This window comes from Tauraco erythrolophus, chromosome 4, assembly GCF_009769465.1.
Source record: "Tauraco erythrolophus isolate bTauEry1 chromosome 4, bTauEry1.pri, whole genome shotgun sequence".
Taxonomy (NCBI): domain Eukaryota; kingdom Metazoa; phylum Chordata; class Aves; order Musophagiformes; family Musophagidae; genus Tauraco; species Tauraco erythrolophus.
Window position 1 is genome coordinate 43,126,606 of NC_141468.1, and position 23,973 is coordinate 43,150,578.

General features: G+C 40.8%; 1 protein-coding gene across 1 annotated transcript in view; it reads left to right on the top strand.

Moving 5' to 3' along the window:
- The window catches only part of TRHDE (thyrotropin releasing hormone degrading enzyme), a 225,867-nt gene that overhangs the window by 148,424 nt on the left and 53,470 nt on the right, over positions 1–23,973 (top strand). The window contains exons 9-10 of the mRNA XM_086610212.1: positions 331–518; positions 22,874–22,962. Of these exons, the coding sequence (XP_086466338.1) occupies positions 331–518; positions 22,874–22,962 (277 nt within the window). The remainder of the gene's footprint in view (positions 1–330; positions 519–22,873; positions 22,963–23,973) is intronic.

Consider the following 23,973-nt stretch of genomic DNA (forward strand, 5'->3'; position numbering starts at 1 on the left):
CAGTATTTCTGTGGCTCTTGTTAAACCCCTGTAAATCAGGTTGTTTCTTTTGTAACAGCAAAAGTGCCTGAATGATGTGGGAAACATGAGTTTCTAACTGTCACTCTTCTCTCTGGGAAGATTGCTCAATGTTTATTTTTAAGATATACAGAGACCGTTGGTTAAATTGGGTAGTGTGTGTGTACTGGCTGTAAATGTGTGTGTGTGCATGTGGGATGGTTATTTAAACCTCTAAAACTAATAATGGTCTCTAAGACAAAAAAAAAAAAAGTTTTCTATGTTGGATGATGGTATTGCTTTCACATATTGAAACTTTTTTTTTTCTTGAAGGCTTTAAAAAGGGTTGGAAAATCTGTAAATATCCAGGAAGTAATGGATCAGTGGACACTACAGATGGGTTATCCTGTTATCACTATCTTGGGAAATGAGACTACGGACAATGTCATAGTGATCTCCCAAGAGCGTTTTGTTTATGATCGTGATGCTAAACCCAAGGATCCTGCCCTTGTAGACAACAGGTACTTATATTTCTCAATGAATATCTTTCAAGGCTGTAGTTGTTTAAGTAAGTGCTTCGTGTGTATTTTTATGAAGATGGCTTTTCAGAAATCTCTGAGCTTTGCTTGATATCAATAGCATGTGGCAGCACTTCCCTTTGAACTGTAGTAAAGATGAGGCTAGTTAAAACAATTGGAAAAAAACATGAGAATAGTAAAACAACAAGATAAAGCTTTTAGTGTGCCCAGCTGCATCCTGACAGCTCTCTCTGTGTCTCATCTTATGTCACACATTTGTTTCTTCTCCTTTTCTTTTGATTTTGTCACACTCCATGGAGTAATTTGGAATGCGATTGGAAGGTCTGATACTTCTTTTAAAGTAATTCTTTGGAGTGGACCTCTCCATGCTTACACATTGAGTAAGCAGATGTAACGATGTGTCAGATACATACCTCACTTGACTCGGGAAGCAGTCAAGAGCTGAACTAGACCTCTGTAGAAGGCAGTGGGTTTCAGCTGTTCCATTTTTGAGGTTAGCTGAACTGGTCCTATGGGGACTGTTACATTGACTGAAATCAGCAGGCACTTACGCATCTGTGCCCATCCTTTTTCCGCTTCTTAGATTGTTTCATTTTGTCTCCCAGCTGACTCCACACACTTCCTTCATCCCAGAGACAAGCTGATATTCCTGGCAGATGCTGCGGATCCCTCATCTTATTGTTTAAAGCAGTTTTGGCGTCATATTTTAAAGCCAAGAATATAGAGCTGATGCTAGAGAATTACAAAATAACCTTAGAGGCTTCTGTGTTCACTTACTCATGCTCAGCGGGAAAGAGGGCACACTCAACCTTCAGTACTCTGTGTTTGTCCAGTAGATTTAAATCATTAAAAGGTAAAATTTAATACCAAATTTCGGTTGACAAATCTGGAGCTTATACAATATTCCTGTTGAGGAAGGCCTAAAAATATAGTTACGTTTATTGGGAAATATTTAGAAGTTTGTTATCCTTTTTTAGAATATGAATATTATGAAACTCAAACATGACACAGAGTAAACAGTTGTTTTTCTGGCTGTATTGGAACAACTTAGCAGGGTATTAAGCATCTGTTTAAGTTCTAGGCTGAAATGAGTTCCTTTGTGCAAAAGAGATAAAATACGTGAATGTGGACTGTTGGAAGTGTTCATGACTCATAGTTCAGCACAGCATGAGAGAGATTCTCCCTTATTGAGTTGAAATTTTCTTTTGTGGAAGTGTATATATGTGTAATGTAGTGTGAGAGGATTTTACTACTCAGAAAAACAGAGATTATTAGTTTTTTGATTGATTAAAACAGAGATGTTAAGCCTTTTAAGGCTTAGACTTTCGTAAATAGATTTGCTAGGTACTCAGTATTGATTGTAATAACTGCTGCTGTAATTCATGAGTAAAGACTACTGGGTGTGTAAATGTTTTGCAAGGTGGAATATCAGGGGTGATGTGGTAAGTTGACCCTGACTGAATGCCAAGTACCCACCAAAACTGCTCTATCACTCCCCCTCCTAAGCTGGACAGGGGAGAGAAAATATAACGAAAGGCTCATGGGTTGAGGTAAGGACAGGGAGATCACTCAGCACTTACCATCACGGGCAAAACACACTTGACTTTGGAAAATTAGTTAAATTTTATTACCAGACAAACTCAGAGTAGGATAATGAGAAATAAAAACTAAATCTTAAAAGACCTTCCCCTTACCCCTCTCTTCTTTCTGGCTCTACCTCCTCCTCCCAGCAGTGCAGGTGGATGGGGAATGGGAGTTGCAGGTCAGTTCATCACATGCTGTTTTAGCGGCTCCATTCTTCTCAGGGAGAGGACTCCTCACATTCTTCCCCTGCTCCAGTGTGGGGTCCCTTCCCATAGGAGACAGTTCTCCATGAACTTCTCCAATGTGAGTCCTTCCCATGGGTTCTTCATGAACTGCTCCAGTGTGGATCCTTTCCACAGGGTGCAGTCCCTCAGGAACAGACTGCTCCAGTGTGGATCCCCCATGGGGTCACATGTCCTGCCAGAAAACTGACTCCAGTGTGGGCTCCTCTCTCTCCACAGGTCCACAGGTCCTGCCAGGAGCCTTCTCCAGCATGGGCTTCCTACAGGGTCATGGCCTGCTTTGGGCATCCACCTGCTCTGGTGTGGAGTCCTCCATAAGCTGCAGGTGGATCTCTGATCCACTGTTAACCTCCCTGAGCTGCAGAAGGATAGCCTGCCTCACCATGGCCTTCACCACGGGCTGCAGAGGAATCTCTGCTTCGGCACCTGGAGCATCTCCTTCCTCTCCTTCTTCACTGACTTTGATGTCTGCAGAGTTGCTTCTCTCACATGTTCTCACTCCTCCCTCCCAGCTGCAGTTGCTGTTGCCCAGGTGATTTTCCCCCTTCTCAAATATTCTATCACAAAGGTGCTACCACCATTGCTGATGGGCTCAGGCTCAGCCAGCAGCGGGTCTCTCATGGAGCCAGCTGGCATTGGCTCCGTCAGACACAGGGGAAGCTTCTGGCAGCTTCTCACAGGAGTCACCCCTGTGGCCACTCTGCTATCAAAACCTTGCCACACAAACCAAATACAGATGAGAATTAGACTTAGTTTTATTTTCAGATGTGACGTTAATTCAGAATTCAAACTCTTGAGATATGTGGAAGGGTCGTGTTCTACACCAGCAGGGCAAGTTATGCTGGGTTTCTTAGGAGATTTTGTTTATAGGTTTTATCACAATTACAATTTCTAAATATTGGAAGTAAGATTTATTGCTATAGGGACCACAGAGAAAGATATCAGCATGAGCCCTGCCAGGAATTTGCTGTCCTAACAGGCAGTACAGTGCATATTATGTGTATCTCCTTTGGCAAGTCTCTTTCCTATTCTCTTCTACCTTTGGATTTGTTTTTCTCTGTGCTTTCATGTCCTTTTAACCACAAATGGGAAGGAAGCCCCTTACCCAAGGAAGGCTTTGCGGATGAGATGCTTACTCCAGCCAGTTAGATGAGGGAGCTAATTCCCCACTTCCCAGTTGAAATTATTTGGAAGTCATGTTGCATAAATGTAAATACCAAAGACCAGGAACCATATACATTTAGCGAAAGGTGAAACCTATCTATGCCATTCATTTTTCGAAAGTCATCCAACAATTTATATTAAAGTCCTATGGCTTAGTTATAAATTAGTATCTAGAGTGTTATAACAATGACCATGCAATTTGGTGGTGCACTGCTCACAGGCATATGTGGCTTGGTATGCACGATTGCTCTGTGTCATTAAATGTCCTCTTGTACCATCAAATTAAGTAGAAAACCAAGATTGACATGCTGAAAATGAATTTAATCTTTCTGCCAGCAATGACCTAGATATTTTTCAGGGTTTTTTTGTGGGTTTTTTTTTTTTCATTGCCAAAGTTACTATTGCTTCAATTATTGTGAAAGCAGTAGACAGGGAAAATCCCATTAATGGGATGTCATCTGATAATTCACAATACATTACTCTACCTTGATTTTTAACATTGCAAGAGCTGAAATTTGTATGCCGTTTTTCTGCAAGTACACAAAGTGAGTGATAACTGAAATGGAAACAGCACATTGATGGACGTTCAGCACTATTGCGAAATGCAGTATTCTGGCTGATTCTGCAAGTGGCTTTGATCAGGAAGTTGGCAAGGCTTTACTGATGTTCAGCGGGGCCTCGTAGCACAGGTAGATGTTGTGGGAGGCACAGAGGTATATATGTACACATATATAACGTCAGCCTGCAGGCTTTGGGGGTGTTACGTATCAGTGGCCTAATTCACAGTCCAATAAAGTCGGTGCTCATCTCCCCTGCGTGACCCATGAATTAGGTGTTGGACGCATGGCTCCCTGGGGAACCGTGATAGGCACTGTAAATAACGGAGAGCAAACGATATTTATGCCACATTTGAGGCCGTGCTGTTGCAGGGCAGGCAACATTGGCTTCCTTAGGGTAGTTTATCTATGGATTAATCGTGATGATCATTTTAAACACCGTAAAGAGCAAAGCTGCACAAAACACAGAAAAATGTACAGGTCCAGGCCTTTCCAGGAGTTTATCATCTAAACAGACAATATGATATGCACTGGAAGGCTCCGGGGAAGGCTCTTAAAGCATCCATCTGCCATATAGACTTTAGTTATCCAGAGGTGGAGCTGTAGTTCGGCATGGCACAGCAATAAACATCAGTTCTATTGTCTTCAAAGTGACGAGTAATTTAAACTTCTGGTTCAGACCCTCTCTAGGCCAATTTAACTTTGCCTTACTTTAGAAAGAGTCACTTCAGAGTAGGTCTTTCAGATGTATCCACTGCATAAGAAATGTAAATAAAGAGGCAAGTGAATATTTCAGAACCATTCTAGTTTTACAAAAAGTCTGTGCTTTTCTTTGTGCTATGTATTTATGCAGCAATTAACTGTTAAAAATGAAATGTGAAAAGCATATTTAATTTTTCTTGAAATCGCACAGAGGAATATAGAAGCACCAAGCAGATTTTTCTAAGTGATAAACGGTAAAAGTGAAAATTGTTGATATCTTTGGCAGTGGTTTACTCCTAGTTCTGCCTAGTCCATTACTATGAGCATTTTTAATTCTACTGCAGAAGGGAATGGTTACATATAGTTGATTTTCCCATCTCATGTACAGTTGGACTCCTTGACTCTATAACTGCAGAAAAATGTGTTTCAAGGGATATGTATATATAAACTGTGATTTATTTGTGTGCATAGAGTCGACTGTATGGCATGCTAAGCTCTAACATTTGGCCTGAAATTATAGAAGGTGTACAATTTCATTTCTTTGCAAACCGAACATAGCTTTTATTTGACACTTATGCCTTCACATGACCCATAGTTCTCATTTTATGAGAGAATAAAAACTAACGATGACAGACACTGTTCCTAGGAACACCATTCCTCAGAAGGGCCAAAATCATCAGCTTTGATTTAAATGCCAAAGCCTGTGGTTGGTACAATGTTTCAGTAGCAATTTCAGCTTGTCCCAACAAAAGTTTTAAACTCCTGTAATAACTGTATAATTCATATTCTTCCCCCGAATAACAGTCCTTTAGTTATGTGTAGGTGCAATCCTGGACTCCTGAGTACCCCTTGAGAATGGATTGTGCCCTTATGTTATAAAGCTACAGGGGAGGAGGTGATATTCCATCAGACAGGGTTCAGTGGGTTTCCCTGCTGACAGAGAAAATGATGATTTTAAGGCACCAGTCTCATCTATCATTACAAGAATGGCTCACAGATATGACAAGAAATCTTATGGAAAATAATCTGTGATCTAGACAATAAACTAATCAGTTTTGATGAAATCCATAAACCTTTTATATACTGTATTGAAGAGCAGACCAAAGCTTTCTGCTTATGGATCTAAAGTTTGCCTTTTAAAACTATTCAGAACTTGTCCCTTCAAAAGTGGAGAAATAACCTTTCAAATGTTATCAAAATAATTATTCATTTTGCTGAGGTAATATTCACTTTTATAGTGTTCTTAACATGCACACCGTTTCCATAGCCAGTCTTTGCTTATTCATTATAATATCCTGAAGGGAAATGTCTTGCTAGGAGTTAAATACAGCTATAGCTGTGAGGAAGGAGAAAAAAGGAAGAGGTACAAATCGGCATACAGACAGGATATTCCTTCGTGCTGTAATGTGGTAATCCTCTGTGCCTTTCTCCGTGTGACTGGACTGGGGAAAATTCAGTTGAACGGTGCAAGCCAGGGACATGACCAGCAAAACTAGAGCTGTAGAGACTTATGGGTATAACGCCATGTAGTAATTACAACAACTGAAAGGCTTTACAACGGGCAGCAGAGCTGCTCAGCAGTCACTCCACTCCAAGATGAATGATTAACTGCAGAATTTATTTCCCTTCAAGTCTCTTCTGAATTTCCTACAAAAGCGCATTTGTTCAGACTTTGTGGAAAAAGGGCTGTGCTCGTCCTTTTGCTGGTAGTTGTTTGAATAGTAAAAGCATAGCTATGTTTGGATATTGCCGTGTGTATTCTTATTTATTTTTATGGCATTATCACTTGAGCAGTGATGGGGAACTTACTCTGTCCACTTACCAGCTGAGGGGCTGGTTAAACACAAACCAAAATGTTAGGAGCACAAGGGGAATGCTGGTAAGTATCTTTGAGATCGTCTTAGAGCAATTGCAGAATAATGTAGCATATGTAGTATTAATTATGTAATAAAAAAGGACCATAATGTGGACAAATATTGTTTCATAAGCTGAGGAAAAAGGGCTAACAAAATATAAGTAGAAAAAGAATTACTCATTTGCCTCCCTGTCTGTGGGAAATATCTTCTAATCTTCCATTTTCTCATGTCCTTTGAGCATTTTCTTGTAATGCCTTTCATCTTTACTGTACCTGAAAGCTTACGCTTATATCAGCGTTTCTACTGGAAACAACTTTTGGGTTGCTACCTAGGGAGTAGTCATGGTACCCTGGTTCATCCTTACTGGCCTGAGTGCATCTATATTGGACACAGAAACGATGAAGAGGGTAGGCTCCAGAAGAGGAAGGTACTGGTATTAGGCACAGAGGAAATGGAATTATCGGGAACAAGAAAAAAAATCAAGAATCCTTAACGGAGCGCAGAACTGTGTGTGAATGCAGCCAGATATTGATTTAACTACTCTTTTTGCTGGTCAAGGAGGGACTTGAAAATACTTGTTGCAAAAGAGTGAGAAAATGTCGGGAGCTCCTTCTCTTTACATGTACACTGGTATTTAGTAGAGGACAGCTGTGTGACACCAATAGATTTTGTCCTTCAGTGTGCATAGGGACAGTCCTTAACCCCAGCAGCCTGAGAGAGGACAGTGCTGTGCAGAGTGCTGCTCCTGCAAAGGAGCAGGCAGAAGAGCTGCTTCTATGAGTGACCTGGAGGAAGCCTCCCTGCCCGGGGCGCGTGTGGGAGGACCACCTGTGCTATGGGATGCCGGTGTTTGCCAGCCCAATGCTTCTGCCGTGCGCTGCCTGCTGCAATAGGACATTTTATTTTTTTCTGTAGAAGCCACTAGAAAGTCCACAGTCTTTCGTCTTGCCTTTTTATTTTTTAGAGGCTTTTCTGAGGATTGTGGAGTATTGGAACAGGCTGCCCAGGGAGGTAGTGGAGTCCCCATCCCTGGAGGTGTTTAAAAACCGTGTGGATTTGGTGTTGAGCAACGTGGTTTAGGGACCCTGACAGTACAGGGTGAATGGTTGGACTCGATGATCTTGAAGGTCTCTTCCAACCAGACGATCCTATGATTCTATGATTATTATTAAGTCAGAATAGGAAATGCTCTTAAAAATTTGTTACTACACGTATCTGTGCTGATGTCTCTTCAGCAAGATTTTGCTGCTAGCAAAGATCTCAGAAATGCCAATTGTAATTTAACACTTTATTTCCAAAACTATTTCACAGCTTCTGTTTGTGAGAAACGATTCTCACTAGGCAAACTTCTGGTGCAGAGGAAATGGGCAACTTTCAGTGTTGGAATTTGCAGAATGCTAAAGAAGACAAAATTGGTGTATTGTGTCATTGCTTCCTGTGCGGTGGCAGCACTCGTATCCTGACAGAAGTTAGGCTGACAGAGAAAAACTGCTGCTGCATTTTAGTGTCACTGCAGACTGTGTCACTTTCCTCATCTTATTTGCTAATACCGACTCTCAGGGATTGCTAGATACCAAAACTACTTCATTAACTCACATTAATTAAATCAATTTCATGGTGAGGGAAGGAGCATATACTTGAGGGCAGCACTATGTTTTAATTCAGAGTGAAGTGGGGAGGCAAAGAGGAGAATCAGGGCAGCAGTGCTGGTGGGGAGCTGCCGAACACGCAGGGGGAGGGAATGGGAATGACAGGGTGCAGACGTGAGCAGGAGTTGAGAGCATTAAAGTTGAGAACAAATACAGAGAACGAGAGAAAAGAAGAAGGTGGTTAAAATGGGGGCTTTAGTGAAGTGAAGAACAGATTGGGGAAAGCCCAAACGGCGTTTGGCAGAGACAAGGGTAACGGGAGGGGTGAAGGTGGATAAATGTCATATTTTGTTGGCTTTGTAAAAATCAGAGGTGTGGATTCCCCATTGTAGATCAAAGGATGAAATGACTAAGTGCTTCCTTTTTTTACCTCTTCTTTCTTTTAATTTCTTAAGTTGCTGATAATGTGGGTTTTTTTTTTCCTTATCTCTGTATGTGAGCCTTCATGCTCAGTAGTAGAATCTCAGATTTTATGGAGGAGATATTTTGGTGGAGGACTCTTAGGGAAGTTTACTGAGAAAAGAGGAACTATCACAGGAATTATATTTTAGTCTTGCTTAAATTCACAACATCTTGAGGAAAAATCAGAACTGAACATTGGAATACACTGAAAAATACTTGGCACATTCTCTGAGAACATGTTGGAGGATTGTAGGCATAGCTAAAATGCTACTCTTATTTCTACTAGGGGAGGTCCCTCCTCAGCCTGTAAGACATCCTTCCACTCTGTTCAGAGAAATCTCAGATCTGCACTCTGTAGTCAAGGGACTATACTCATGGGTAAAGGACAACATAAAGATGGGCTTTGCATGATCAGCACCACATGTGCAATTCTGCAAGGACATTTTGCACTGGTGCAAGACAGAACAGAGGATGCTGGGCAGGTGCTGCAACCCCCTGCACGTGGGCAGGGGCAGTCCCAAGCACAAGTACAGACTGGGTGGAGAATGGATTGAGAGCAGCCCTGAGGAAAGCACTTGGCAGTGCTGGTGAATGAGAAGCTCAACATGAGCTGGCAATGTGCGCTGGCAGCCCAGAAAGCCAACCGTATCCTGGGCTGCATCCAAAGAAGCGTGGCCAGCAGGTCGAGGGAGGTGATTCTGCCCCTCTACTCTGCTCTCGTGAGACCCCACCTGGAATACTGCGTTCAGCTCTGGAGTCCTCAGCACAAGAAGGACATGGAGCTGCTGGAGCGAGTCCAGAGGAGGGCCACAAAGATGATCCGAGGGCTGGAGCACCTCTGCTATGAAGACAGGCTGAGAGAGTTGGGGCTGTTCAGCCTGGAGAAGAGAAAGCTCCGGGGTGATCTTGTTGCAGCCTTCCAATACTTAAAGGGGGCCTACAGGAAAGCTGGAGAGGGACTTTTTCCAAGGGCATGTAGTGATAGGACAAGGGGCAATGGCTTTAAACTGAAAGAGGGCAGATTTAGATTAAATATAAGGAAGAAATTTTTCCCTCTGAGGGTGGTGAGGCAGTGGAAAAGGTTGCCCAGAGAAGTTGTAGATGCCCCATCCCTGGAAGTGTTCAAGGCCAGGTTGGATGAGGCTTTGGGCAACCTGGTGTAGTGGAGGGTTTCCCTGCCCATGGCAGGGGGTTTGAAACTAGATGATCTTTAAGGTCCCTTCCAACCCTAACCATTCTATGATTCTGTGATTCTGTTATTCTATGATTCTATGATTCTATGATTAAGAGCCTGTTGCAATAGGGATTAAGAGCCTGTTGCAATAGGACAAGGGGTAATGGTGATAAACTAAAAGACAGTAGATTTAGACCAGATATAAGGAAGAAATTTTTTACAGTGAGAGGGGTGAAACACTGGACCAGGTTGCCCAGAGAGGTGGTAGGTGCCCCATCCCTGGAAACAGTCAAACTCAGGTTGGAGGGAGCTCTGAGCGACCTGATCTATTTGAAAATGTCCCAGCTTACTGCAGGGGGATTGGACTAGATGACCCTTAAAGGTCTCCTCCAACTCAAACTATCCTATGATTCTGTGATTGGAGAGTAAAGAGGCAGCTGTTAGAATACTGACACTTAATATTGCATAAACCCATTTGCTATCCATCTCTGACTCAGCACCCAAAATTGCTTGTCACTTTTGAAAATGAAGCCTTTTGTGTTTTAGTGTAAAAAGGTAGTGTTAGGCAGGGAAGAGAAAGCATGTACTGACAAAGAATTTGTAGTGTTTGTTCTTTGCCTACAATATTTTTCTAAATTTAGTAAGGTACTCTGCTAGCACTGACATTGAAATGAGTCAATTTTAGAGAGTCCCATAATGTTCATAAATACCTGATTTATGATTTATTTTGGTATGAAATATTACGCTAAATTTATGCAGAACTTTGTAGAAAGTTTAGTAATCAGATAATATTATATTATTATCAGACGATGCTTTTTTTTTTTCTTTTCAAATTGAGGGATTTAATTCAAATTAACTCATTGAAATTACCTTGTGTCTACCCTTAAAAAGGCAATCAGACCAGAGGAGAGTGGGGTTTATATGGGACGGCCGAAAACATACAGCTATTTTCTAACAGCATATGCATGCTGTCCTCTTAAGGCAGTCCCACAGTGCGGAGCCGCACGTGGGCTCTTTCCCACTAGTGCTGCTGTTACAGCACCGAAGCCTTTTCTTAAGTCTGGGACTTCGTGGTTTCATTGCATTGGCAAGGGCATTACATTTGGCATAAGACTCCTGAAGAATGTAAATTGTTTTCCCTGTTTCAACTGTAGGACTTACTTATTGCCCAGAATTATTCCAAAGATTCTTGTAAAATCTGGGAAGAACTAGGACTATGACAGAGTAAAGGAAAACCACAAAATCTGTGTCTAATACATTGCTGTTAAACATGGTAATCACTGTTCTGACTAAAGTTGAATTATATATATGCCTCTAAAATACATTCCAGCAATATCATATTGGCATTGAAAATATTTTTCCCTCCAGGTCTTTGTATTTAGATACTTATACAGAAAAACCCCAAGTGATCTGTGATCTATCCTAGAAATAGTTACTCTTGGAAGCAACTATCAACCTGTATTTTCGAATATACCAATATGATTGCCTTTTTTAACATGAGTTTCTAAATGAAAGCATACAAAATAGACAAATATATAAAATTAGGAGCTGCGTTGAGGCGGAACTGCAAATAAAGAGGCTTACCATCAAGTAACAAGTAATCTCAGAAGTGCTAGCATCTTTCAGGACTAGAATATAGTCACCCTCTCACACAATACTAAATAGCCATGGTTTCCTTCATGTGTGCATCTAAGTATATTTTGTATTCAAAATTATAATAGGCCCTCAAATCCAAATACTTTCCAAATCCCCAAGTTTTTTTTTCCCTCTGAAATACATATTAGGTGGATTCAACTACACATCTGTTCCAGTTTTAGCTGGGACAGTGTTAGCTCTTCTTTTTTTTTAACAGCTGGAAGAGCTCCGTGTTTTGGTTTTACTCAGAGACTTGCTCTGAGAAGAATGCTGATAGCAAGCTGATGTTTGTGGTTGGATGTGAAACTCCAAGGACTTTTCAGTGTGCCGGAGTGCAGAAGCACGGCGGGATAAGGGGGGAGCATAGCTGGGACAAGGGGGACACCATTCCCCTTGTGATTTGTGGCGAACTTAAGATTGAGGGCCAAACTGGCCAATTAGTATTCCATATCATGCAGCGTCATGCAGAAAAGTGAGGGTCAGCCGGGAAGAAGGGCTTTTGCGCTTTGGCTTTTGTGCTTTGGCTTTTGCCGCTTTTGCTCTTTTGCGCTTGCTGTGTTTTTCGCTCTATTGCTTTTCTTTCTTTTTTTTCTTTCCTCTCTCTCTCCCAGTACTCCCACTCTCGGAGTACTATCTCTCCCTCTCTGCCCTTCTCTATTTCGGGGCCTCGCGTTCGTCCGGGATTGCAGTTTCGGGACGAGACGGGCTTCGCATACGAGGGGGTGGTGAGCACCTACATTGTATTAAATCATCTGTATTAAATCACTCTTATCTCAACCCACGGGTTTCCCGTTTATCCTTTAATTCTCTCCCTCATTCCTGGGGTTGGGGGACGGGGAGTGACCGGCTGTGTGTGTGGGGGGGCGGTTCAACCTAACCCACGACAACATCTCATCAATATCTTTGAAAACCTCAGACAAAGTAGATAAATCTTAGTAGTTAAAAGGCAAGACTGCTCTACAAATTGATTTCTGTTCATCTATGAGACATCTATTATGTTCACTTCTATTAGAAACTGGCAATACTCTTCAAAAACTGACGTCTCAGATATGGAGCCCATTCAGATCCACCAGGTAGTCAAGCTATTCTCTGCCTGGCAGCACCCATCAAGGGCTGACACCATTGGGTTGCTTTGGTTGGTAGGTTGCTCTGACTAAAAAGTCGAATTCCTCCATAGGTGAGACATTAGTGAGAAAGAAGAAACTGATACCAAAAGCTCAGTTAGGTTTTGACACTGTTAGGTCTAGATGGTAACACGAAGACCATTAATTTCAGAGTAACTTGTGTCTCGGTTGCAGTTTTGTTATCTCCTTAGACAATATTCTATGTGTATTACATGGCACCCTAACTCCATTATTACAGTCAGATAAAGCTCCCTAAAGGCTATGCTGGAACAGTGTCTTTAATTCACAGAGTCCACCAAAGTCCAAATTCTTACCTTGCTTTTGTAAAGGGGCTGAAAATGCCTCTACCTAGCATAATCCAGAATGAACTTAAACACTTCCACACTCTTTTCTTTCTGTCTTTTTCTAGTTGGTCATGTAGTCAGTGTTATTAACTTCTGTGTCCCTTTTTTTGCCTTAGCTTGCCTTTTTCTTTTTGGCCAGTCTGTTAGTCTTTGATGAGGGCAGAAGCCCTGGAATGCTAGGATCCCAACCTTAGCACCATTTCCTTCCCTCATCTTGCTCAAGTCCAGCAAACCCTTGATATGCATCCCACAATTAATGTGGTGTGGCACACTTGCCGTGTCCTGCTCTCTTAATTTCCTCACTGTGTACAGTGTTGCAGTCAGAAATTGTCTGTCTGCAGGACTTGTGAAAGTCCTGTCCGACTCAGACACCAGCAGGCCTTCTCCAGTTAATAAAACCTAAGTGCTGTCCTTTATGATTTCAATTTGGCTAATTGCAACTTCTCATTTGATTAAAAAGTCTGCTGTTGTCTGCTTTTTCATCCCACTTGTAGGGGAATCAAACTTAATCAGTTACCTTTACCAGTGTTTTTCACCTGTTTCTCATTGTTGCATGCATTAAACTTGTTCTCACTCTGAACAGAGGAATTAAGATCACCCTGGGCATACGCAGACGATCAGTGAATATCTCCAAGCTGTGCTCGGTTGATCTCAGTTACTTCAAATTGTTCTCCTTTTTCCATTTTTCATCTTGTATTTGTCTTTGCTACAAAGTTAGTGAAATCTTCTCTTCCTATCTGCTGTCTTCCGTGCTGACAGGGTACAAGGAATCCCTTGACACTCTGGCTCAGTGTAGGAGGTGTAATAGTTGTGAGAATGGGAATAACATCTTCTGTTGTGTCGTGCCTCCTGGCACAGCCTACAATCACTTTGCTGGCATGTATTAAATCTAATGAAATCTCTGTGTTCTTCAGTCTTGTGAGAATGATATTCACAATGTGAATATATCAACAGCTCCTTATCCATTAAACAGAACTAACATTCTGTAGAATCACGCTTAACAGAAGTATGTGATTTCCTGTGATATTCACATGAGCTTCCCCTGGTACCTGAAATACTCTATAGTGAATGAGACGCTATACTATATAATAACCTGGGAAAATCTGTATGATGCTTTTAAGTTATCTTTCCCAACACAGTCTCTCTAGAAAGTGTGGCTTACAAAATTTTCTCCTGGTACTGCTGAGTTCTGCTTCATATATAATCTCTTTCTGTAGTAGGAAGCTCTAAAGCTCCTGTGCTGTTCAACAACTTGTTTCCCACTCACCACCTAATGTCTACTTGTGCTCTCAGCCTAGGAATAAATATTTCCAGGTATCATACAACAAGACTTGTAATTTCATAGATTAGTTGAATACTGTTTCAGGTTTTCCATTAACAATTTGTCTTTGAACCTTCCACTACCTTAATATTCAAAATTCACTGAAAACAAATGCCTTCTTTTGCCTTGCTAACAGAAATTGCAGTTGTCTTGGCAAGGAGAAGAAATGCAAGATCTCTACTCTCTTTCTGTTATACTGATTTCGTGTCTGAACTTCACAGTATCTTTTAGTTAGTTCGCATGTTATCAACTTTCTGTGCCCTTTATTTTATCATGAGCTTTAAGATTATTAGCCAGAAACTTTTACAGACATGGAGGTAAATGCTGCTTTCACCGGCCACTATTCGTGTATGTCTGTGCAGATCAGCCAAGTATGCAACTGATGTAAAAATACAAATCTTTAATTTTTAGTATTCATTTTGTTCTGTAAGACTTCCTTGCTTTCCAGAAGGTCACATTTTCTCATTACTTTTCGTATTCTTTTGTCTCTGAAATCCCAACAACATGAATTTATGGGGATGGCCCATAGCAAGGTATTCCCTTGGTAAGAAATGCCCCTGTCAGTGTCCTAACCTAGTCAAGGAATCATCACTGTTGGCAAGGGCCGCACCAGGAGGGTGTCTTCTCCTCAGACTCAGCACTGCTCACCCAAGCATGTGTCTCTGTGTACATGAAATTTCATCATTCTCCATCTGGAATGCTGAGAATAGGAAACTAAGGCCAAGGAGTCCTTAGTCACTGTTTCTCAGCTTCAGCTACTCTGGATGTTTCAGACTCCAGCTGAGGAGACAGAGTTGGCATTTTGGATATTAAGTTCTCGTGGTTAAATCAAGGAGCCAGGTGTCTTAACCAGTCAGTTTTACTCTTGCTTTTTCTTTTTATCCTTTTTACTCTTAAATTTATTTTTATACCTCAATTCTGTATTAAATAGCTTTAATCATATCCTTCAGTGATACAAAATCTCAGATTGTTATGTTCTCAAAATACTTTACAAAGATTAGTAAGTGTTACAGATGAGCAAGAAACGGATTCCCATCCCACAGAAATTTGCAACATATCAAAACATTTCCCTGTACTGCATCAGGACAAAAAGTAAAAAATTGGGAAAAAAATTGGTTTAGAACCTTCATTTCAATTCCATAATTTCAGTACCTTACATTTCAGTTTCATTCATTTTAACTTCCCCCTTCAATTAACTTGTATTTCAACCGAAATTCATTTTGAATCAAAAAACTTGAAGTTTTCATTTAAATAGCAGTTATGAAATGTTGCAGCAGTGCCTGTTTTAAATATTATAGTTGAAAATCTGTGCTGAAGTCTTCCTTTTCTTATGAGCAGCTTGGTTTTGAAAATTTGCCTTTTTCAGTTAGAAACGAAAAAGTTCCCTTGGGAATTATTGAAGGTATTGTTGTAAACATCAAGTGGGTGGAGAAGCTTGTTTAGTTGCTTGCACAGGTGACTGGTGCCATTGGAGGTGCCCCCAAGTATCTTGCTTGACCTTGTGCTGCCGCTACATGGGCAGAAGCATCCGTAGGTGCTGTACGGTGTCTTTCAGCCCCTGACAGGTGTCTCAGGTATCCCACAGCAGCTCATTTGACACAACCTTGCACAGCTGAATACAGCCCAGAGAAACTAAGTCATAGAAGAGTGATGGCTGAGGCTTCACCAGTGCCAGCTCATGGAAAATACATTATTTCTGTTTTTCCAACCAGAGATAATTTAGACAACTCACAATTTCATTTCTCAGCCTAGTAAGCTGTTTGAAGGTACATACAGCTTCTGGTGTTCAGCTTTTCTGAAAGTAAATCTGTAGATTTTTTGCAGTGGGAGAGATTAGGAAAAAAAAGCAGATGGCAAATAATTTTCCACATTTGACTTCATTGACTTTGTGTGATGCAGCTGAAAGTACAGCCTTTGTATCCTCCTCTGATTTCATGTTCTACCTACAATGAAACTCTGTTTTCCTGTGCTGTTAGCACATTTGAGCAAAGGGTTGTATCTCCTAAAGTCCCTTCCCACCTAAATCATTCTATGATTTAAGTTCATGATTGCCACTACATTTAAAAATAATTATGCTTCTTATATCCTTCTAAGAGGCAGATCACTTAATTCGCTTTTGTGCATAGCATTTTGATTTTGCCTTTATTCTTCTGTTGTTAGATGTACTAAAAAATACTAGTGGTTTTTTTTTTTCTAAAGTCTGTACATTGTTCTGTTCTTCTACCTTGTCATGGTTCTCCTCTGATTTTCTAGCTAAGTATATAATCAAAGACTATAAATATGTCTTCTATATCTAGATGTATTTAGCCTCTTGTCATTTTAACTGTTCTTTATGTATCTTTGGAGGTCCAGCTTCCTCATTAATGATTCCTAAAGAAGATAATCTGTACTGGGATAAGAGAGAAGTTAAAAAATATAAGCAAAAGGCGAGAAATTAAATGGTTGAATTTCTCAGTGGAGGGTGATAACCCATTAAATTCTTGAGAAACTTGTGCTGAAGTTTTTCCTATTCAATGATGTGATAAAGGGCATGGAAGAGTGAGGTGACAGGGTTTTCTGGTAGTAAGAGGTTTGTGAAGGTGGTAAAACCAAAGGTTAATTACCAAGATTACAGAAGTATCCCTTAATGCTGATTGACATGGTGATAAAATGACTGATGAAGCTTAATGTTGATAAATGCAAAGGTGATATGTGTGGGGAAGACAGTCCTAACTTAGATGCTCAGTGGTAGGTTCTGAAGAAACTGTTTTTCCTCAGGAAAGAGACCTTGAAGTTATGGTAGGCAATTTTCTGTAAACATCAGCTCGGTGTGCAGACACAGTCAAGCAAGTAAATAGAACAGTAGGGATTAGTAGGAAAGGAGCATTAAAAAAGTATAAGGGGTGTAGAAGAGAAAATAATTATGCTATTCTTAATCCGTGGTACGCCTGCCTTCAAAGCATGGAAGGCAGGTCTGGCTTTCTAACCTGGGAAAGAGTATAATAGATAGAAAAAATATAGAGGTGGGCAATAGGAAGGATTAAGTGTGGTTTCTGTATAAAGAACAGCAGGATAGATGAGGAGTCTTTAACTCAGAGGTCTGTAAAAGCAGAGGAATGTAGAGAGGGACGTGGTTGTTCATGTCCTCTCCCATTCAAAAAGCAGGTTAGCTGAATTCTGCTGTGGTATTTTAGGTACAGATATTCTGTCACTTTACATGAAGCAATCACATTACTTGCATATTCTTTATAATGCAGCCAAGGATAATAAGCTTCTGAATATTGAGCAGATATCTTCATTGTTCTGTGAGTAATGACTAGGAATAGCTGAAGTTCTTTGTTTAGATTTGAAGCTGGGGAGAAAGGAGAAATGTCACTGGAAGAATATGGTATTCACTAGAGGCAGTGGGTGGAAGCTTGGCACATTATGGTTACTAGGAGGGTGAATCTTGGAAACATACGGGTTTACATCTCAGCAGAAGGGTTCATTAATGTGAAAAAGTAGTTGAAAAGGTGTGCAAAATCTCAAACTCTGGGAGCCTTGCCTTTTCTTTTTTAATGACCTGAGATCTTTGTTTTGTCAGCAGAGGAAATAATCTACTGCCATTTTTTGGCTTTGCGTAGCTATTTACAAAGTAGCCAACTGATTGTTCCACTGAAAGTCTAATGTTACTGTGACATTACTGTTCATCACAGAGAGAAGTGTGAGGCATCATGTTTGCTTGACGCTTTATGGTCTCAGAATTTGCCCACGAAGGGATCTCAGTTCTTATTTGCTGGAAATCAAGGTGTAAGCAAGTACTTATCACAAACCTGATCATTTTCTGAGTGAGATAAAGTACACTAATACTGACTATGTAATCATTATGTAATGCTCGAGACAAAAAATCTATATACTCCAAGCAGAGCATAATTAGCTAGTTTCTAGTATTGCATGTGCCTTAGCAGTTGCATGATTGTATTACTTTCTCAAACAAGCCCCTCTGATTATTTTTTAAGGTGAATGGAGATGGTAACACACTTCAGTATTATGCATTGATGTGGTGCTACCAGGGAGAAAAAAAACAAAACACCAATGCATTCCCTTTAATTGTGCATGTTATCCTGTAAACCTCAGTTTAACTATTTCACGTTAGCTGTTTCTCACTTGTAAATTGCCAGTAAAAGGCTTATTTATACTACCTTTCAACAAGATTCCCGTTTACTACATCTCTTTAAGACATTTATGACTGAACAATGTTATGTTCAGCACAGTTCATATTTACCATGTCTGTTCCAATTTTAGATGTCTCTTCTCCTCGTCCTCAGAGTTGGTTTCTTAAATTGCTGAAGTAGCCCTTAGTTTCTCCACAATTAAGTGGTCTGCCTTTAGGTCCCTGTTAAGGGGAAGAGGTTTGTATCCAGAGGGACATTATGTGCAGATCTCTCTGAAGCTCAGCAGCATCTCAGGGAGATCAAACACACAGTTCATTAGCTGCATTTCTCCCAAGAGCTGAGTGTGCTACCTGAACAGGCATCCAATTCCTGCAGATGTATTCTTGAGGCCAGGAGAACCAAATGAGCCTTCAAGGCTAGATTCTTATTTTCACTGGACTTGGTTTGTCACAGCAGGCAGCAGATGGCCAGGTGGAACAGGATGCTTTATTTTCCTGGTCAAATACATACAGAGAGCGTATTGGTGGTGCTCCCAACAGATAAAGACTAGATAAAAGATGTGCACTACTCCCAGACAAACCAGGGGGAAGACAGGCGAGTGGGGCCTCTTCCTCTTTTCTCTGTAAAGTAGAAGAGTGCAATACAAAAGTACAAAAAAGTTTGCTTTTTCCTAGTCACACCTGGAGAACACAGTCTATACAGATCATTCAGAGATGGTGTGTAGGAGAAGTCATCCTAACAGAAATTCTTGAAAAGTGAGCCAGATACATCTCCCTCACACACAGATAAAAAAGTCAGCCACAGCTGCTTCTGCAACAGTGGCAGAGGTTTCAAAGTTAATGAAGAGGACCGGAAAGGGATAACAGGTAAACCTACAGAGAGCAGCAGCAGTACAAGCAGGAAAAATGGGTTTCTAGAGAGGTCTATTAAAGGGAAATCTGTGGTTTACCTGGTAAACCAATAACCAAGAGGATGAGATTTGGAGGTTCTGGAGAGTGCGGAGAACATCAGTAGGTCTCTCATTTTGGGGAGATAAAAGTTATATCTACCAATACTAATCTTCCCAACTAAATCCACACGTGTTTTCTGAGGATAAGTAGCTTACATAACTCCTGTTCCACAACTAGATCACCTTTCAGAGAAGGATCTGTCCTTATTTCAATAGAATTTACCTTAGTTGGAAGTAACATAAAATAATAATATAAAGTAATATAAATAATACAAATATCTCCATATAGATATTGCAATGTACAGAATATCTTTTCTGTAGAAAAAGTTCCTTCTCAAAATAACAGGTGCCCATATATATGTTCGTACACTTATATTTGTGTATGTGTATATATGTGTTTAAATAAGCTACATAGGCAGCTGTCAGTATCTTTTGTTTTGCAGTAAAAATTTTTCAGTAGGAGTTGATCTCAAGAGTCATAAAAATACCATGCAAATGCAGTTCTTTCATTTTTTTCATATACCAAAGTTCCTGTTTTCTCAGATATTGTACAAATTTTGTGCTTAATTTTGCCTCGTTTTTCTTGACTACAGTTTGCCAGAATCTTTTTCATTCTGGAGAACTGATTATTTGCAACCAGGTGTACTTTTAAAGATGATATCATTCCTAGAAGGTTTTCTGGACAGACTGTAAAACACTGGTGAGTGTCTAGTAAGGTGTAAGGTATTCAAGAGAGTTGTGAATGTTCTCCAGTGCATCGCTTTCAGCGTCTCTGGACTGCCCTCACCAGCCAAACCAGAAGTTATTGCTGCTGTAGCAAAAGCAGCAGGACAATGCACGTTTTCACCTCATTACTCTAGTTCACAGTCCAGAGTATTAGTTAAGCCAATGATGAAGGTAACTTTGCATGAAGTTCCGACAGAGAACTGGAGAAGCTGAGGCGTCCTCTTCTGCTGTCTGTGCTATGGAGGGTGGTAACATCCAGCACAAGGAGCTGGCAGACTGATAAAGGCAGTAGCATCTTTGGATGCTGCAGCTCAGTTATCCAAAAAACGCCCTCCAGAGCATGTGCTCACATGAAGCGTGTCTTCGATGCATGAGTAGATCTAATAATTTTCCTAGTGTGTCATGATACCAACATTCAGAGAACCTAAAATCACATGGGACATTTTTTCTTCTCCCATATGGCATTAAATGCCATATTTTCTTTCTAGTGTCACTCATAGCTCTTTCAGTCGTACAGTTTTCCAAATATCTCCCCCTCTCTGGTGAATCACTGCTGTACGAACAAGTGTTTCCCAGCACATGCGGTTCTGTTCTGAACGTTGCCAACCCCTGTGCATGCGGGGTGCTCTTCGCAAAGGGATGGGGAACCGAGTGCAGCAGCAGGGCCGGCGAAGCAGGGGTCTTTCCTTCCTCCAGCCCCCAGGCAAGGCTTGGGAGCAGCAGCCGGGTTGAGCCTGAACTCCCGGCTTTGGCAAGTGAACTTGTGGCAAGTCCACAAACTTGGACCTTGAGCCCTGGCAGCCAGACCTCCTGCAGCAGGTCTGCGCTCAGCACTTTTAAATCAAGTGTGCAGTTACTCATGTCCGGAAGCATTTGCTGCATCTGGCCTTTGAAATAATAGAATCCCAACACAAGAAGGACATGGAGCTGCTGGAGCGAGTCCAGAGGAGGGCCACAAAGATGATTTGAGGCTGGAGCCCTTCTCCTATGAAGACAGGCTGAGAGAGTTGAGGCTGTTCAGCCTGGAGAAGAGAAGGCTCCAGGGTCATCTTCTAGCAGCCTTCCAGTACTTAAAGGGGGCCTAAAAGAAGGCTAGAGAGGGTCTTTTTACAAGGGTAAGTAGTGATAAGTCAAGGGGCAATGGCTTTAAACTGAAAGAGGGCAGATTTAGATTAGATATAAGGAAGAAATTTTTCACTCAGAGGGTGGTGAGGCACTGGAACAGGTTGCCCAGAGAAGTGGATGCCCCATCCCTGGAAGTGTTCAAGGCCAGGTCGGATGAGGCTTTGGGCAACCTGGTGTATTGGACAGTGTCTTTGCCCATGGCAGGGGGGTTGGAACTAGATGATCTTTGAGCCCCCTTCCAACCCTAACCATTCTATGCTTCTGTGATTCTGTGAAATAATCCTGGTCTTATTGGTGAAATCTGAGGGTAGTGGGGAACAGAAATTACTGCAGTAGTCTACTATTTCTCATTGAATCCGCACGGGGGGATCCAGTGGTGCGTGGTGCGTGATCCCTGTGGTTTCCAGTGCCGAACGGCAGGCGTGTTCCCAGGCACAACCCTTGCAAGCTGGCACACGTCAACTGTAGTTGTGGCACATTTGGGTGATGTTTGTAGTTCAGTAGAGCTGGCTTCTGGGTAAGCGAAAAGGAGCAAACCTAATTTTTATGGTACCATAGGCTGGTTTTGCAGTGCTGTGTACTAGCAGGAGAGAAGCTGATGCAGACGTCAAGAACTTGCCCACACTCATCCTTGCACCATTTTAATGCAATCAATCTGAAATGATATACTGATTTGGTATCTAAGTGGTAGCTTAGATGTCTGAATTGGGGCCATTCTCTTGGCGTGCTGCCTTGCTTAAATGCACACATACTCCCTAGACGAGGGTACCACCTGTACCATTACTGAGTGCTTCTCCTTGTCTGGTGACAAAATGACATGGCAGGCCTGCGAGGGAAATGTCTGGTCTTTCACTGGCTGGTGAAGTGATACTTTGGAGAGTTCAGGAATAGAGGTGATGATGAAGACACGCAGGAATTCATCCTTTCCATCTCTATCCCTAAATATTGATTTCATATAGTCAATTTTTGTTTATTGAGATAAAGATGTTATAAAACTCTCAGGTAAATTGTTACATTTATTCCAAACGAGAAACAGTTTGTGACAACCTGTAAGGAAGTTGAGGTCCGATTACATCAGCATATCTCCAAATCCACATGCAGCATGTTTTGTCCAGTTTGCATACATGTAAGTGATAATAAAGGGTACAAAGAAGTGGAGATCATCCTATTCATTTTGTTTTTGTAAATTAGCAGCTATGAAAGCTCATCATAGCTTTTTATGAAGTTGCTAGAAGGGTATGTTATTTTTAAACTTTGGAATTCCTATAAATCAAAGCATGTTTTACCTGGAGGTTCTTTTTTTCTAAGTAAATGTTAAAAAGTGTTCTTCTTTCTATGGGAGATCATTATTTCCTCTTTTATGTATCATTTTGTTAAATCAGGAAAGCCTTGCAAAAAAATCCTCATATAATGATAGCGTGTGAAAAATGTAAAATATAATTCAGGGGTTTTTTTTTTAAAATGAATGACTTTTTCATTGTTTTATTGCTAATAGCAAATGCATTTCAAAATCAAAGTAATTTGTTAGAATCCACATCTTTACACTGCTACTGAAATTGTGTTTTGATTTCTTTGACATGATCCCTGATTGCTGTGAGAAGAATCAGTTCAGTATTTTTGTTCTTAGATTCCCCCTCCTTTGTCTTGCAGCTACTTGTGGCAGATTCCATTAACAATTGCAGTAGGAAATACGAGCCACATCTCATCAGAGGCAATTATATGGGTGTCTAACAAATCAGGTAAAAATAAATTTTCCTCCCAGTGGAATCTCATAAAGCGTACTTGTGTTTTCCTCAACTGTTTCTTTGGAATTGATCCTAGATAATTGTTTAGTTGCTCTGCACCCAGTTTTAGCTACTTGAAATGAATTACAAAAAAAGGAGAGTTGGGAAGGGAGGGAGGAGGAATGAAGGATGAGCAACAAGCAAGATTTATAATTATTGCAGAAGTTAGACAGTATAATGAAAAGCTTTTACATAGAAATGTGTACCTAAGTGCTAAGTATTTTATATTTAGCAACACATAATCAAATCATTGATGAATGCAATTCACTTTATTGATTGGTGAAAGTTAAATGTAATATTTTTATAGCAAAGCATCCAATGAGCATGACTTAAAAATGCAAAGTATTTAGAATTCTGGCATTTTAAACTCTGATCCATAGTCTGAACCAGGGCTGAGAGATGTTTACTGTCCTTAAAAAGTTTCCTTATTGATCTATCAAAGTATATCTTCTCTCTATTAGATAACCAGATGCTGGACTTCAAAAGTGCATTATTCTGCTCACTACTTATTTTCTTCCTCCTCAGTTCCTACGTGATCATAATAGTTATTGTCCTAAGGACAACTAGGGCTAGATACCAGTGGTTTTTTATCACCTAAAGATAAAAAGAATTCTGCCACAGAAATTTCATTAAATATTTCTCTATTTCCTTAGCAGTTCATGCTACATCAGCTGACAGTTTTGGACTGGAATTGAAGAGAGTGGGGAAGAAGTGTGGAGACTTGAATAGATTGATTATATGTAAGGGAAAAGAAGGATCCGTGCAACCCCTCGACACATGGGCTGTAGAGGGAGAACTGACCCCTTCTTGTAAAATCAGAAGGGCATAGAGATTTCCCTCTGATAGAAATTTAATTGGAGAGAGAGGAAGGAGTCAAACCTATGTGAGCCTGTTTTTTTTCCTTTTTTTCTCTTTTATAAGTCACTAAAAGATAATAGTCACATAGAGCTTTTCAGCCAGCGGGAC